The following is an 18,702-nucleotide window of genomic DNA, read 5'->3' on the forward strand; positions in this document are numbered from 1 at the left end:
CACTCGGAACACACCGAGAGGAAAAACACCACACACAACCCTCGCTGAGATAACACACACCGTCACTCAGAACACACCGAGAGGAAAAACACCACACACAACCCTCGCTGAGATAACACACACCGTCACTCAGAACACACCGAGAGGAGAAACACCACACACGACCCTCACTGAGATAACACACACCGTCACTCGGAACACACCGAGAGGAAAAACACCACACACAACCCTCGTTGAGATAACACACACCGTCACTCAGAACACACCGAGAGGAGAAACACCACACACAACCCTCGCTGAGATAACACACACCGTCACTCAGAACACACCGAGAGGAGAAACACTACACACAACCCTCACTGAGATAACACACACCGTCACTCGGAACACACCGAGAGGAGAAACACCACACACGACCCTCACTGAGATAACACACACCGTCACTCGGAACACACCGAGAGGAAAAACACCACACACAACCCTCGTTGAGATAACACACACCGTCACTCAGAACACACCGAGAGGAGAAACACCACACACAACCCTCGCTGAGATAACACACACCGTCACTCAGAACACACCGAGAGGAGAAACACTACACACAACCCTCACTGAGATAACACACACCGTCACTCGGAACACACCGAGAGGAAAAACACCACACACAACCCTCACTGAGATAACACACACCGTCACTCAGAACACACCGAGAGGAGAAACACCACACACGACCCTCACTGAGATAACACACACCGTCACTCAGAACACACCGAGAGGAGAAACACTACACACAACCCTCGCTGAGATAACACACACCGTCACTCGGAACACACCGAGAGGAGAAACACTACACACAACCCTCAGTGAGATAACACACACCGTCACTCGGAACACACCGAGAGGAGAAACACCACACACAACCCTCGCTGAGATAACACACACCGTCACTCGGAACACACCGAGAGGAAAAACACCACACACGACCCTCACTGAGATAACACACACCGTCACTCGGAACACACCGAGAGGAGAAACACCACACACGACCCTCACTGAGATAACACACATCGTCACTCGGAACACACCGAGAGGAGAAACACCACACACCGTCACTTGGAACACACCGAGAGGAGAAACTCCACACACAACCCTCACTGAGATAACACACACCGTCACTCAGAACACACCGAGAGGAGAAACACCACACACAACCCTCGCTGAGATAACACACACCGTCACTCAGAACACACAGAGAGGAGAAACACCACACACGACCCTCACTGAGATAACACACACCGTCACTCGGAACACACCGAGAGGAAAAACACCACACACAACCCTCGCTGAGATAACACACACCGTCACTCAGAACACACCGAGAGGAAAAACACCACACACAACCCTCGCTGAGATAACACACACCGTCACTCAGAACACACCGAGAGGAGAAACACCACACACGACCCTCACTGAGATAACACACACCGTCACTCGGAACACACCGAGAGGAAAAACACCACACACAACCCTCGTTGAGATAACACACACCGTCACTCAGAACACACCGAGAGGAGAAACACCACACACAACCCTCGCTGAGATAACACACACCGTCACTCAGAACACACCGAGAGGAGAAACACTACACACAACCCTCACTGAGATAACACACACCGTCACTCGGAACACACCGAGAGGAAAAACACCACACACAACCCTCACTGAGATAACACACACCGTCACTCGGAACACACCGAGAGGAGAAACACCACACACAACCCTCGCTGAGATAACACACACCGTCACTCGGAACACACCGAGAGGAGAAACACCACACACGACCCTCACTGAGATAACACACACCGTCACTCAGAACACACCGAGAGCAGAAACACCACACACAACCCTCGCTGAGGTAACACACACCGTCACTCGGAACACACCGAGAGGAGAAACACCACACACAACCCTCGCTGAGATAACACACACCGTCACTCGGAACACACCGAGAGGAAAAACACCACACACGACCTTCGCTGAGATAACACACACCGTCACTCGGAACACACCGAGAGGAGAAACACCACACACAACCCTCGCTGAGGTAACACACACCGTCACTCAGAACACACAGAGAGGAGAAACACCACACACGACCCTCACTGAGATAACACACACCGTCACTCAGAACACACCGAGAGGAGAAACACCACACACGACTCTCGCTGAGATAACACACACCGTCACTCGGAACACACCGAGAGGAGAAACACCACACACAACCCTCGCTGAGATAACACACACCGTCACTCAGAACACACCGAGAGGAGAAACACCACACACGACCCTCACTGAGATAACACACACCGTCACTCGGAACAAACCGAGAGGAAAAACACCACACACAACCCTCGTTGAGATAACACACACCGTCACTCAGAACACACCGAGAGGAGAAACACCACACACAACCCTCGCTGAGATAACACACACCGTCACTCAGAACACACCGAGAGGAGAAACACTACACACAACCCTCACTGAGATAACACACACCGTCACTCGGAACACACCGAGAGGAAAAACACCACACACAACCCTCACTGAGATAACACACACCGTCACTCAGAACACACCGAGAGGAGAAACACCACACACGACCCTCACTGAGATAACACACACCGTCACTCAGAACACACCGAGAGGAGAAACACTACACACAACCCTCGCTGAGATAACACACACCGTCACTCGGAACACACCGAGAGGAGAAACACTACACACAACCCTCAGTGAGATAACACACACCGTCACTCGGAACACACCGAGAGGAGAAACACCACACACAACCCTCGCTGAGATAACACACACCGTCACTCGGAACACACCGAGAGGAAAAACACCACACACGACCCTCACTGAGATAACACACACCGTCACTCGGAACACACCGAGAGGAGAAACACCACACACGACCCTCACTGAGATAACACACATCGTCACTCGGAACACACCGAGAGGAGAAACACCACACACCGTCACTTGGAACACACCGAGAGGAGAAACTCCACACACAACCCTCACTGAGATAACACACACCGTCACTCAGAACACACCGAGAGGAGAAACACCACACACAACCCTCGCTGAGATAACACACACCGTCACTCAGAACACACAGAGAGGAGAAACACCACACACGACCCTCACTGAGATAACACACACCGTCACTCGGAACACACCGAGAGGAAAAACACCACACACAACCCTCGCTGAGATAACACACACCGTCACTCAGAACACACCGAGAGGAAAAACACCACACACAACCCTCGCTGAGATAACACACACCGTCACTCAGAACACACCGAGAGGAGAAACACCACACACGACCCTCACTGAGATAACACACACCGTCACTCGGAACACACCGAGAGGAAAAACACCACACACAACCCTCGTTGAGATAACACACACCGTCACTCAGAACACACCGAGAGGAGAAACACCACACACAACCCTCGCTGAGATAACACACACCGTCACTCAGAACACACCGAGAGGAGAAACACTACACACAACCCTCACTGAGATAACACACACCGTCACTCGGAACACACCGAGAGGAAAAACACCACACACAACCCTCACTGAGATAACACACACCGTCACTCGGAACACACCGAGAGGAGAAACACCACACACAACCCTCGCTGAGATAACACACACCGTCACTCGGAACACACCGAGAGGAGAAACACCACACACGACCCTCACTGAGATAACACACACCGTCACTCAGAACACACCGAGAGCAGAAACACCACACACAACCCTCGCTGAGGTAACACACACCGTCACTCGGAACACACCGAGAGGAGAAACACCACACACAACCCTCGCTGAGATAACACACACCGTCACTCGGAACACACCGAGAGGAAAAACACCACACACGACCCTCGCTGAGATAACACACACCGTCACTCGGAACACACCGAGAGGAGAAACACCACACACAACCCTCGCTGAGGTAACACACACCGTCACTCAGAACACACAGAGAGGAGAAACACCACACACGACCCTCACTGAGATAACACACACCGTCACTCAGAACACACCGAGAGGAGAAACACCACACACGACTCTCGCTGAGATAACACACACCGTCACTCGGAACACACCGAGAGGAGAAACACCACACACAACCCTCAGTGAGATAACACACACCGTCACTCAGAACACACCGAGAGGAGAAACACCACACACGACCCTCAGTGAGATAACACACACCGTCACTCGGAACACACCGAGAGGAGAAACACCACACACGACCCTCACTGAGATAACACACACCGTCACTCGGAACACACCGAGAGGAGAAACACCCCACACGACTCTCGCTGAGATAACACACACCGTCACTCAGAACACACCGAGAGGAGAAACACCACACACGACCCTCAGTGAGATAACACACACCGTCACTCAGAACACACCGAGAGGAGAAACACCACACACGACCCTCACTGAGATAACACACACCGTCACTCGGAACACACCGAGAGGAAAAACACCACACACGACCCTCACTGAGATAACACACACCGTCACTCGGAACACACAGAGAGGAGAAACACTACAAACAACCCTCACTGAGAAACTAAAAGTACATACTGTAATTCGAATAAATAATTTTCAGGGCTAATCCTGAAATTGCAATCAGCAGTGTTTGAAATCTCTTCTGTTTTGAATGTGTGCTTCACAGTTTTGACAGCAGTGTGTTAGCATTTGAACAAAGTGCTGTAAATCCACAGTGTTGTGCAGGTTGTGGTTAAAGTCATGGGATAAGTGTGTAGAGTTTTGAAAACTGTGTTTAAGCAATGAAAAATGAACTAGAGTTTGGTCCACATGAACCGCTGCTGTGCAGACTGTAGTTAAAGTTTTGCTCATGTGACTCCAGTAGTGCCCACTGTCGTTTAGCAATAAAAAAAACTGTAAAGGTATAGTTCACCATAGAATGGCCACCCTTTCATCATTTACTCCCCCTATTGTCCTTCCAAAGCTGTATGACTTTTCTTCTCCTTTAGAACACCAGAGATGTTTTGAAGAACACTAGGAATCAAACCACACTCTTCTAGTGTGTGTGTGTGTGTGTGAGTCAGTAATCAGACATGCGAGCTGCTCTCTGTGTATCTGCTCAAGGCATCGCTCGGGACGTGAAGTGACATGTGAACTGACATACACGTCCCTCCCAAAGCGTTTCGGCTCTTCCTCTTAAACGTGCTGTCACTGGAGATCAGAGTCTCTCTCCTGAGCATCAGGCTGCTTTTCTCTCCTCGTTGTTCTCCTGTGTTAATGGCCCCTGTCGCCTCCAGTCCAGCCGCTCTTCAGTCCACAGGTCACTTGCTGATCACCTGATCAATAATATCATTAGTCAGCCGCTGCACAGCACCTGCTTGTCATGGTGACACTATCACACTCCACCTGTACCTGTCCTGAAGAAAATGATCCTCAGGAAGCTGAGGACTATGGCTGTTGTGGATTCCAAGGAGTTCTGGGAGGTTGTTATGAGGTTGCTAGGTGTCCCTATGATCTTCTGACATCATGTCAGTGCACTCACTTGTTCTTTGTTGGATTTGAATTTTGGGTATCATAAAATAAGTTTATATCCCTTAATATTTTCTTAAAAATTCCATCCCACTTATTCTATTTCATACTATTCTATTCTTTTCTATAGTATATAATGGTGCCTTTAGAGGAACAGAATCATTATTTGTGGCGAGTCAGTGTTATTTCACCACAGACACACCCACTTCACTGCTTTACAGTGTGTGTGTGTGTGTGTGTGTGTGTGATGCACTGCCAATTGAATTACCTGTCTATCTGTTGTCTGTGTTGCTGCCAGTGACTAATGACACCAGAATTAGTCTTCAGACTCTGTTTGTCTCTGAAGAGGAGGAGGATATTGAGGTAAAGATGAAAATATCATTCAAATATGAAAAGATAAGGAATTCATAAGACAGCTTTTTTATTACATTCAGAGTGCATTATTGAGTGAGATGCGTGAGGTCAGAGTTCATCAGGTCAAAGCTGATGGACGAGCGATAGAATCTGGTCAGTTTGGATGAACGTTCAGTAAAACTCACCGGTGGAGGTGTCTGCAAAAGTGTGACGGGATCTTTTGCTGGAGTGTGTCTGTAGGAAATATCAGTTTACATTTCCAAACATTAATTTGTCCATTAATTGTAATAATGCAGTGAGATGTGATCTGATCTGATCATCAGTCTGTCTGGAGTGACATGAAGAAACAGAACACACTGAGACAGACTCAATCCAGAAGAACTGTGTCTCCGAGAGGCTTCAATAAACTTTCCTGCAAAGCTCCTAAAAAAACTCTGCTCAAGTGCACCGAGGACAAAAGCTGATTAGCTGGTTAGCTTTAGTTAATAGAAGTTAAATGATAAAGAAATTCTATTTATGACATTATTTTTAACATGACTGACTTACAACCATTTTTAGCTGCTGAGAGTACTACTGTCTTGTTCATTTTGGCATCCACTGTAAATGTCTTTGGTGATGCTCCGTGTTAGGAGGACTGATGGGCACGTGTGCCACTGCTCACCAATCCTGTCTCTCTCCCTCTTTCCAGAATTTTACAGAAGTCCAGATGGAGCAGGATGTCGAGAGCACCGTAATGGTCCGACAGCCCAAGCTGCCCAAGCAGACGTGGGACGACGTCCCCAAACCTCTGAAGAACAGGGAGCGTGTCAAGCAGAAGATCCAGCGCTACGTCCGCAAAGACGGCAAGTGCAACGTGCATCACGGAAACGTGAGGGAGACCTACCGCTACCTGACAGACATCTTCACCACGCTGGTGGACCTCAAGTGGGGGTTTAATCTGTTCATCTTCGTGCTGGTTTACACCGTGACGTGGCTGTTCTTCGGCTTCATGTGGTGGCTGATCGCTTACATACGAGGAGATTTGGAGCACATAGGAGACAACCAGTGGACTCCTTGCGTCAACAACCTCAACGGCTTTGTGACGGCATTCTTGTTCTCGATAGAGACGGAGACGACCATCGGCTACGGCCACAGGGTGATCACTGACAAGTGTCCCGAGGGCATCGTGCTGCTGCTGGTGCAGTCGGTGCTGGGCTCCATCGTCAATGCTTTCATGGTGGGCTGCATGTTCGTGAAGATCTCGGAGCCCAAGAAGCGTGCAGAGACTCTGGTGTTCTCCACCAACGCCGTCATCTCCATGCGCGATGGACGGCTTTGTCTGATGTTTCGCGTCGGAGACCTGCGGAACTCACACATCGTAGAGGCGTCTATTAGAGCCAAACTGATCAAGTCCAAACAGACCAAGGAGGGAGAGTTCATCCCTCTCAATCAGACGGACATGAACGTGGGCTACGACACCGGAGATGACCGGCTCTTCCTGGTGTCTCCGCTCATCATCTGCCACGAGATCAATCAGCACAGCCCCTTCTGGGAGATCTCCAAAGAGCACCTGGCCCATGAGGAGCTGGAGATCGTGGTGATCCTGGAGGGCATGGTGGAGGCCACAGGTACGCCACAGTCATTTCATTGCGCTCAGAGATTAAATTTACACATAGTGGATTTAGCAGATGCTTCTTTCCAAAATCACTTGCATTGCATTAAAAGTGTGCATTTGATCAGGCATTTCTGGAGATGTGCTGTACTGTTTGCACTCAGAAATTGCAATTACATGTAACACATTTGACTTTTATGAAAAAAAAGTTGTGACATTTGCCAAGTATGGTAACCCATACTCAAAATTGGTGCTCTGCATTTAACCCATCCCAGTGCACACACACACAGCAGTGAGAAGTGAACACACCATGAACACACACCCGGAGCAGTGCACACACACACAGCAGTGAGAAGTGAACACACCATGAACACACACCCGGAGCAGTGAACACACACACAGCAGTGAGAAGTGAACACACCATGAACACACACCCGGAGCAGTGAACACACACACAGCAGTGAGAAGTGAACACACCATGAACACACACCCGGAGCAGTGAACACACACACAGCAGTGAGAAGTGAACACACCATGAACACACACCCGGAGCAGTGCACACACACACAGCAGTGAGAAGTGAACACACCATGAACACACACCCGGAGCAGTGAACACACACACAGCAGTGAGAAGTGAACACACCATGAACACACACCCGGAGCAGTGCACACACACACAGCAGTGAGAAGTGAACACACCATGAACACACACCCGGAGCAGTGAACACACACACAGCAGTGAGAAGTGAACACACCATGAACACACACCCGGAGCAGTGCACACACACACAGCAGTGAGAAGTGAACACACCATGAACACACACCCGGAGCAGTGAACACACACACAGCAGTGAGAAGTGAACACACCATGAACACACACCCGGAGCAGTGCACACACACACAGCAGTGAGAAGTGAACACACCATGAACACACACCCGGAGCAGTGCACACACACACAGCAGTGAGAAGTGAACACACCATGAACACACACCCGGAGCAGTGCACACACACACAGCAGTGAGAAGTGAACACACCATGAACACACACCCGGAGCAGTGCACACACACACAGCAGTGAGAAGTGAACACACCATGAACACACACACCCGGAGCAGTGAACACACACACAGCAGTGAAAAGTGAACACACCATGAACACACACACCCGGAGCAGTGCACACACACACAGCAGTGAGAAGTGAACACACCATGAACACACACACCCGGAGCAGTGCACACACACACAGCAGTGAGAAGTGAACACACCATGAACACACACCCGGAGCAGTGCACACACACACAGCAGTGAGAAGTGAACACACCATGAACACACACCCGGAGCAGTGCACACACACACAGCAGTGAGAAGTGAACACACCATGAACACACACCCGGAGCAGTGCACACACACACAGCAGTGAGAAGTGAACACACCATGAACACACACCCGGAGCAGTGCACACACACACAGCAGTGAGAAGTGAACACACCATGAACACACACACCCGGAGCAGTGGGCAACACCCGGGGTTCAGTGCCTTGCTCAAGGGCACTTCAGTCATGAGTATTGAGGGACGAAGAGAGCACTGTTCATTCACTCCCCTAATTATAGTAATAATGCTAATTATTGTTTTGATTATTTTAAGATCACAGTACTGATAAGTATTGTTTTTTAAGCTCAGATGGTTTAAAGCAGTTGATTAAAGTTAGCTCGTTGGTTCGTACAGTGCTGTTGTACTTGTCGCTGACAGCATATTTGTGTCAGTATTATCATCACAATATTAAGAAAGTAACTGACGCAATGCAGTAACGTTAAAACAGATTACTTGTTCATGAGGATTATTACAGGATAACTAGCATTCACCAGCAGTCGAATGATGAAATTATGTTTCCGTTCTGATCTAAATGCTCAATCTAAATGAAGAAGAAGCTGAAATATCATTTTTGTCACGTTATAATCACTGCATCATTCCCAGACCTCCACTTGAGTGATTTGACAGGTTTCATTACCTCAACACGAGGAATGAGGAGAGTCTCCCAACCAATAGTTTCAGTGTGTTCTGATGAAACACCATGTTATGCACTCCGGTTACTTTGGTTTGCTGACGTGCAGGTTAATTCGTTAATTCTGTCTATATTTTCACACGTGACTAATCGAGTCAGTTTCATATTGTGGTATTTGAATTAGTTTACAACTTGTGTTTTAGGAACTAATTAGTCAGTTCGACGAGTATATTTATAGTAACTATCTCTGGTCCTCACTGGCCAACTAGATGACCACAAATCTGAATAAATCATAATGAATAAATCATCTCTCCACTGATGTGTGCTTTGTTCGGAGGACAATATTTGTCTGAGATACAACTATTTGAAAACCTGGAATCTGAGGGAGCAAAAAAATCTAAATATTGAGAAAATCATCTTTAAAGTTGTTCAGATGAAGTTCTAAGCAATGCATATTACTAATCAAACATTAGGTTTTGATATATTTAAGGTAGGAGATTTACTAAATATCTTCATGGAACATGATGTTTACTTAATATCCTGATGATTTTTGGCATTAAAGAGAAATGTATAATTGTGACTCATACAATGTATTGTTGTGTATTGCTACAAATATACGTCTGTGACACTGATGACTGCTTCTGTGCTGCAGGGACACAAATGAGTGATTTTTTAAAATAATTGTTCAGTAAATGGTAAGATTTTCAGTTTTCAGGTGAACGATGGCTCTAACAGCATCCCAAGAGAAAGACTCTGAATCAGGACTCATGATATACTGTAAAAATAGTGCCAGATCAATACTCAGTGGCGTATAAAGGCTCTGTGTGCTGGGAAATATCCCAGAAATCTCAGTGTAGTGCAGTATTGGAAACACGTTAGATGAGCGTGACGTGACCTCGTGTGTCTGTGGATCATTACAGACTCTGAGCTCCTCACACGATGGTTTCTTCAGCTCTGTGTCGCTCTCTGCTGTGTGAGGGAGGGTGGATGATCTGGAGATGTGCAGAGACAGGCACGTGTGTGTAGAAGCACTGCGGTCGATTCAGAGGAGTGTGTGACTCGACTCGCTGACGTAACACCTTTAGAAGACCAGCGAGCGTCTCACACTTTCTTTACTCCTCCGCTCTTATTTGCAGATTAGCAGCGACACACATCAGAACCACACTGATCCAGATATGTGATTCTCTCAGTGCAGGGATACTTGAACTGACCAGCTGATTTACAGGTTTGCAGCAGAAAATGGTTTATTAAAGCAGATAATGACAGTCTGTCTGCTTTTGAGACGTGTTTGTGATATTTGAATGCAGTGCTTCAAGAGAAGTGAGGCATTTTGCATTTTGTGAGCAAGTAGTTGAAAAAACTGTGTAATAAACACTGCATTTTTCCATAAAAACATAAGAAATGTCAGTTTTGTTTTCATGGTGAGTTTAAAGCAGGAAGAGAGAGAAGAAGTGTGTGGTGTGCAGATTGTGCTTTAGTTAATAGTTGAGGGTAAATACAGTTGTGCTCATAAGTTTACATCACAATCTCCAAGATGTTTATAACTTAAAAAATAAGAGGGATTAAACATGTTTTTAGTAGTTGTTCTTTTAGTGCACAGATCTCTCCACAGATGATCCTATGGAGAAGTTAACATCTTCTGGTGGTTGCTCACATTTGTATTCTGCACATTTGAGCTCTTCCCCACAGTGAATGCATGATGTGAGCTCCATCTGTTCACACTGCAGACGAACGAGAGGAATCACACCATATATAAAGAACGAGGGGACATGATCATCTGTCAGCTCAGTTATTATCGGGTCTGTGGAATAGATGGAAACGTCTGCGCTTGCTAATTTCTTTGAGATTTTTCCACTGTTTCTAATGACCTTGGAGACTGATTTCAGCTTCTCATTTTCTATGAGCTGCAGTTCAGCGTTAAAATAGTCTGAGATAAAAAAGGAAAGTCGCGTCGCACAGCCGCTGAGAAACGCTGTAGAAATGGAGGATCTTCTAGATACAATTAGGCAAAAAAAAGAAGCAGCATGTCTTCTTTCTCTGCGATTGTGATGCTATTTTGAGGGTTTGTGAGCACGTTGCCATGGCGACGGCACAGCTTTAGGAAAACCCACTGACATTATATAACAACCTTATCTAAACCGCGCTCCGGAGTGTTACTGTTATTATGATTACTGGTGTTATTTCTGTCATCACTGCGGCAGGACTCTCAGTCCGTCTCGTGCTCAGTATGAAGCAGATCACGACACACAGAAGGCCGTGTGAACTCTTTCAGACGCTTTTCCCTGAGAGAGGAAGAGACAGAAGTGTTCTTCAGGATTGACTGTGGTTCTAGAGTCTGTCGAGGGTGCTCACTGCTCAGGGCATGACCTGTTGCCATGGCGATGAGGACACGTGTCATCACAGGACACATGTCGACAGGGACGCGCTGTTCAGCTTTAAAGGGGTCATATGATTCTGCTAAAAAGAACATTATTTGGTGTAAAGAACGTACTGTTTATGTGGTTTAAGGTTAAAAAAATTTTTTATCCACATAATGTACATTATTGTTTCTCCTCTATGCCCTGCCTTCTGAAGCATGTCGATTTTTACAAAGCTCATCGTTCTGAAATGCGAGGTGTGCTCTGATTGGCTGGACTCCGCTTCTGATCCAGTCAAGTCTGTTTTATTGTCAATTCTTCCACATGTACAGTACATACATACAAATAATTGAAATTGCGTTACTCTCAGATCCTTGGTGCGTACAGATAAGACTAACAGTAGAACATTAAATACAGATAATAAAATAATAAAATATAAAGTACAACTATACAAATAGGTCATGTAAAAAGAAAGATAAGTAAAGCAGCACAAGGCACATGGTAGACAGAGTGCAAACCAGTGAAGTAAACAGTGCAGATATAATTATTGTAGTGCAAAAGAGATGACTGAAGAGGTAGTTGAATGAGGTCAGTTAAATGCTGAATGAGGTAGTGAGCAGACCAATGCTGTATAAAACGTCTGCTGCAGGCCCCAGGGTATTTGTGGGAGGTGGGGGGGCAAGCTGAGGTTCACAGTTCAGTGGTGCCTGGGGCAGAAGGGTGTAAGGGAAACAGGTCAATTTAGCTCAAAGGGAATCATTTAAGATTTTAAAGGAAATTTGAACAGAATCACTGTTTCACGGCTGATCACTGAGACGCCCTGCGATTCACTGAACGAGCCATTTAACATCAAATCTGCGCTGGATATTAATATCCAAACTATAGTGAAAACACTATCAATTAGCACAGTAACAAGATTTTTAGGCAGTTTAAGACATTAACTTGTAAGCACAAAACACAAGATACTTCTCTTTTCAATATGTTTAAGGCTTTATTAGATAAATCTAAGACATATAAACTAATCTAACACACAAACGCACGCACTCACACATTCACACAAGTTGCAGGAAGATCGAAAGTTAGGGAAATATGAGTTTAAACTTAACTCAGAACACGAAACTCTCAAACGGAAAAGAAAAGAAAAGAAGTAAAGTTTGGCGAGACTAGGTGGCGTTTCTTCTCATCGTGGCTAAGTAACAGCAGGTGTGCAGGCCGAAGCACGCTGGAACCGAGCTCAAAGAACAGTGATGACAAACAGCATGGCTAAAAGCTAAAGCTAAGAAGCAAAGCTAAAAGCTAAAGCTAGGAAGCAAAGCTACAAGCTTAAAGCTAAAAGCAGGCATGACTGATAGCAGAAGCAAAGCTAACAACTAAAAAGCAGAATTTTATGGTGTCCTGAGTATTTAAACTGGCCTGTTGGCCACACCTCAAATGTTGTCTTGACCAATCAGATATTGTCTTGGCTCGGGTATCATAAATCATATGTTATCTTACCAAGCATGTGGTCCGAATTTTCCCGCTCTTGCAGGGTCTAATTTTGGACATGATTCCTATAACAAGAATATGATACATTTGACAAATAACTGATTGTCAGGACTATTTCAAGCAAGCAGATTCGATTACATAGATACTAGACATGAATATGTATCCTTAAGCTATCTAATAGTTATTAAAAGACATACACAATAAGTGATTATAACATGATAGTCAAAAGTGTGGGTTACACATAAATGAATATAGAGTGAAGCGATGGACTGATATTCATTTATAAGTCCTTTTGGTCCATATACATGTAGAAAAGACAGTTTCTTTGCCATTCTCTTGACAAAGATTTCTGTGGAGACCAGAAGTTCAAAGGCCCCCCCTCCTTAGGAATTTCAGTCTGGTTCTGCTGGGTGGGGGAAGGGTTTAAGGATATTGTGTATAACCCTCATGGGTTTACATGTGATGTCCGGCGTTGAATCTCAATTAATTTCGCCAAATTTGACAATCTCTTGTCAATAATTGTTCTAGTGATGTTAATGTTGAAAGCTGTTCTGTGAAAGAGTTGGTTGGTTGGTTATCTTGCTTGGGACTTGTGGCACAGAATGTTTTATGACTTCCTGTTGCCTTACTGAGGAATTCGGCTCGTGTTTCAGCCACAGCCCTGATCGACTCTTTAATTTGTCTGGTTCGAGTCATTTCTGCTACAAGGGGTTAGGGGAGGCAAGGTCGAGAGCGAGTTCAGCTTCCTGACAGCCTGGTGGATGAAGCTGTCCTTCAGTCTGCTGGTCCTGGCCTGGAGACTCCGCAGTCTCCTCCCTGATGGCAGCAGACTGAAGAAGCTGTGAGGGGTGGGTGGGATCACCTGTGATGCAGAGGGCTTTGCGGGTGAGACGGGTCGCGTAAATGTCCTGGAGGGAGGGGAGAAAGACACCAATGATCTTCTCAGCTGCTCTCACTTTGCGTTGCAGAGTCTTTCAGCAGGACGCGTTGCAGGCGCCGTACCACACAGTGATGCAGCTCGTCAGGATGCTCTCGATGGTGTCTCTGTAGGTGTACACGATGGGGGCCGGGGCTCTGGCTCTCATCAGTTTGTGGAGGAAGTAGAGACGCTGTTGTGATTTCTTGGCCAGTGCTGCTGTGTTTTCAGTCCAGGAGAGGTCCTCTGTGATGTGCACACCCAGGAACTTGGTGCTGTTCACTCTCTCCACAGTCGCACCGTTGATGGTCAGAGGAACGTGCTGAGTGTGTGCTCTCCTGAAGTCTACAACAATCTCCTTCGTCTTCCCCACGTTCAGAGAGAGATTGTTGTCACTGCACCACCCGGCCAGGCGGCTCACCTCAATCCTGTAGTTTGTTGTTAATGAGACCCACCACAGTTGTGTCATCCGCAAACTTGATGAAGAGGTTGGAGTTGTGTGGCGGTGTGCAGTCATGGGTCAGCAGAGTGAAGAGGAGGGGGCTCAGCACACATCCTTGGGGGGCCCCAGTGTTCAGTGTGATGATGCTGGATGTGTTGCTGCCGACCCGTACTGCCTGAGGTCTTCCAGTCAGAAAGTCCAACAGCCAGTTGCACAGCGAAGTGTTGAGCCCCAGCTGGATCAGTTTGTAAATGAGCTGTTGATGGATGATTGTGTTGAATGCTGAACTGAAGTCTATGAACAGAATTCTGACATATGAGTCCTTTTTGTCCAGATGTGTGAGTGCTGAGTGGACGGCAGTGGCGATGGCATCATTGGTAGAGTGGTTGGACCGGTATGCAAACTGGAAGGGGTCCATGGAGGGGGGGCAGACTTTATGTGGTGCATGACTTGCCGTTCAAAGCACTTCATGAGGATGGGGATAAGTGCAACTGCATGGTAGTCATTGAAGCAGGATGGAGACAGGGTTCTAAATTAACACCCGCCAACCCGCCAAATGCGGGTTAAAATTAATTTTGGCGGGTGTTAATTAAAACTTACTAGCCAGTTTGGCTGGTGATCTATGGCATGAGGCTCTGTTCTCGGTCATTTATCCCCCTGACAGCACTTCCTACATTTCCCATGAACACTGTGCTGTAAAGCTACGTGATGACGTTTCATACGCCCATTGGCTGCACGCAGTTTGCGCAGTTAAACCAGCGCGAAAAAACATGGAAACGAATAGAGCGTCCATCAGAAAACACAAGGAAGAGGAACGAATGGAGCCAGAGCAGGGAACATAGACTGAAAGAGGAGGGAGTTAGCTTTTAAAGAAAAAAATTAAGATTAAACTAAATGCGGCGGTGGTTGGGACAGATTTCTGGGGGCGAAAAGAGGAACGAGGCAGGGGATGAGGATATTACGGAGCCCCGCACGTCACTTGTAGGAGAAAAAACAATCAATCCGTCCCCTCAGTTTATAAACCGTACTCACGAATTCATAAACTGTTCCTTCGGTTTAACAAACCGTGCCCACGAATTTCCAATCCGTGCGCTCAGATTTTGTAAACCGCACCCTCGGTTTTTTAATCTGTACCCACGAATTCATAACCTGCGCGCACACTTTCGCAATCCGTTCCCATGGATTTGTAAACCGTACTCACAGATTCATGCAGCAAGCTCCTACGTGTTAACATACAGTTTTAATGAATATTATTATGTGGAATGGGTCTACAGCAAAGTGTCTTAAGTGATTCTCTATCAAGTGTAGTAAGAGGTGGAATACAAAGATTTAATAAGAAAGATGTGCATCAAAATCTTGTTAAATTTGTGATAATCTTATAATAGCACTTGATTATTATTGTACAATAAACCTGCCATTGTGACTGACTCTGGAGTAATTATTTTTCCTCTTTTGTAAGTTGTTTTGGATAAAAGATTCCTATGCATAACCTGTATAATAATATATAATAATGATAAAAATAAAAAGAAAGTTATTTTTATAATTTTAATTTGTAGGCTAAATAAATGATTACAAGACAGTAACAATGTTTGTCATAAAATAATTCATGAATTGCTTTATTTCTAATTTCTAAATAACCAGTTTTGGAAATGCTTGTGTACAATTCTTTCTTAACATGAAGACTTATTTTTGTGATTTTATTATACTAAGCTCCATCCACCTCACCCCACCTGCCGGAGTTAGATGCATGCTTCACTGTTAATGTTATTATTAAATAATTAGGCCAAAAATAACATTGCATTCAGTTAGAGAGAAAAGGAATGAAAACATAAACGGCATATTATTTGTTTTGTATTGCTTTTTACCCTTATTTTCTTCTTTTTAGCGTTTATTTTTTTGGCCATAAAAAACAGGCGGCTGTGTCTTATCCTATTGGTGATTAATGTAAAATAAACGCTAAAAAGAAGACTATTTTGTGAATGCTGATCGTGGTCTCGTTGGATACTATGAAAAATAATGTTTAATAAACAGAAAAGAATCTTCCGGTGGGGGCGGCGCCACAAATGCGTGCCAGTTTACAAATCCGTGGGAATGGATTGCGAAAGCGTGTGCACGGATTATGAATTCGTGAGTACGGATTCAAAAACCGAGGGTACGGTTTATAAATCTGAGCGCACGGATTGGGAATTTGTGGGCACGGTTTGTTAATCCGTGGGCACGGTTTGTTAAACCGAGGGAACAGTTTATGAATTCGTGAGTACGGTTTATAAACCGAGGGGACGGATTACAAAACCGTCGCCACGGATTGATTTTTTTCTCCTACAGGTGACGTGCGGGGCTCTGTATTACGGACAGAGAAACAAAGAAAAGAAAATTTAATGCCAAATGGCTGACGGGTCATGAATGGCTTGATCACAAGAATGTCGTAATGCTTTATCAGGATTGCCGCATGTAAGTTGCGCGAAAGAAAAACCAAAACAAGCAATTTCGTCATGGGAACTAATAATTTTAAATTTGAGTCAGTGTATATTTTGATGCATTGTGCTTTATATGTGTTTTTCATGCCAACAATGTTAATAAAATGATCAAATGCATTCAGTCGCACTCATAATTTTTTATTTTTACCGAAAAAAAAATGGCTAGTGGAAATTCTGATTGGCTGGTAACTTTAGAAAGTTACCAGCCACGTTGGCTGGTGATCAAAAAAGTTAATTTAGAACCCTGGATGGAGACGGTTTCTTCGGGACTGGAATGATGGTGCTAGTTTTGAAGCATGTGGGAACAACAGCCTGACTCAGTGAGATGTTCCACTGCACAGTCTCTCAACACACGCCCAGGAATGTTGTCAGGACCCGGAGCTTTGTGTGCATTGATCCTGCTGAAGGATCTCCTCACACTGTCTGGGGTCAGCGTCATCACCTGGTCGCCGGGAGGAGGTGGAGTCTTCTGTGCAGTGGTGCTGTTTTGTTGCTCAAAGCGAGCGAAGAAGGTGTTCAGCTCGTTCAGCAGAGAGATGTTGTTGTCACAGGTCCGTGGTGGGGGCTTGTAGTCAGTAATGGTCTGTATCCCCTGCCACAGGTTCCTAGTGTCTCTGTTGTCGCTGAATTGATGAGCTATCCTCCTGGAGTGCTGTCTCTTAGCCTCTCTGATGCCACGGGACAGGTTGGCCCTGGCTGTTCTCAGGCCCACCTTCCTCATCTTCAGGAGTCTGTAGACCTCCCCTGTCATCCATGGCTTCTGGTTGGCCCGGACAGTGATGGTTTTGGTGACCGTTACATCATCAATACACTTGTTGATGTAGGCAGTCAGTTGTGTCGAAGCAGTCTTGAAGAACCTCTGATGATCCTTCTGGCCACACTTGAATCTGTTTGTGAACTGGTTTGGCGACTTTAATGAGTGGTCTGTATGCAGGCATTAGCATGACAGTGATGTGGTCTGAGGCTCCGAGGTGGGGGGGTGGGCTTTGTAAGCTCCTCTCTGTGTGGTGTAAACAAAGTCTAAGATGTTATTACGTCATGTTGGAAAGTTAATGTGTTGGTGTTTTGGAAACACACTCTTTAAGTCAGCATGCAGCTGTCTGCTGCTCACTGATGTGCTGGTACAGTTCATTTAGTGCGTCGTTCCTGTGGCTGATGATGTCGATAGGGGGAATGTAAACCGAAGAGATCAGTATAGCAGTATATTCGCTCGGCAGATAGAACGGCCGGCACTTAATAATCATAAACTCCAGCAGAGGTGAGCAGTGTTTGCAGATCACAACAGCATCGGGGCACCATGCATCATTGATGTAAACACAAAGCCCGCGGCCATAGGATTTACTTCCCGCGACGAGAGCTCTGTCCGCTCGATAGCACGTCAGCTGGTCGAGCTGAATACCGCCGTCTGGAACGCTGTTGCTGAGCCATGTTTCCATGAACACAAAAACACAACAGTCTCCTA

General features: G+C 46.0%; 1 protein-coding gene across 1 annotated transcript in view; it reads left to right on the forward strand.

Moving 5' to 3' along the window:
• Positions 1 to 18,702, forward strand: part of LOC132127557 (G protein-activated inward rectifier potassium channel 2-like) — a 56,085-nt gene that overhangs the window by 29,302 nt on the left and 8,081 nt on the right. The window contains exon 2 of the mRNA XM_059539468.1: positions 6,656 to 7,574. Within this exon, the coding sequence (XP_059395451.1) occupies positions 6,674 to 7,574 (901 nt within the window). The 5' untranslated portion in view covers positions 6,656 to 6,673. The remainder of the gene's footprint in view (positions 1 to 6,655; positions 7,575 to 18,702) is intronic.

The sequence above is a fragment of the Carassius carassius genome, chromosome 45 (genome assembly GCF_963082965.1).
Source record: "Carassius carassius chromosome 45, fCarCar2.1, whole genome shotgun sequence".
NCBI classification, from domain to species: domain Eukaryota; kingdom Metazoa; phylum Chordata; class Actinopteri; order Cypriniformes; family Cyprinidae; genus Carassius; species Carassius carassius.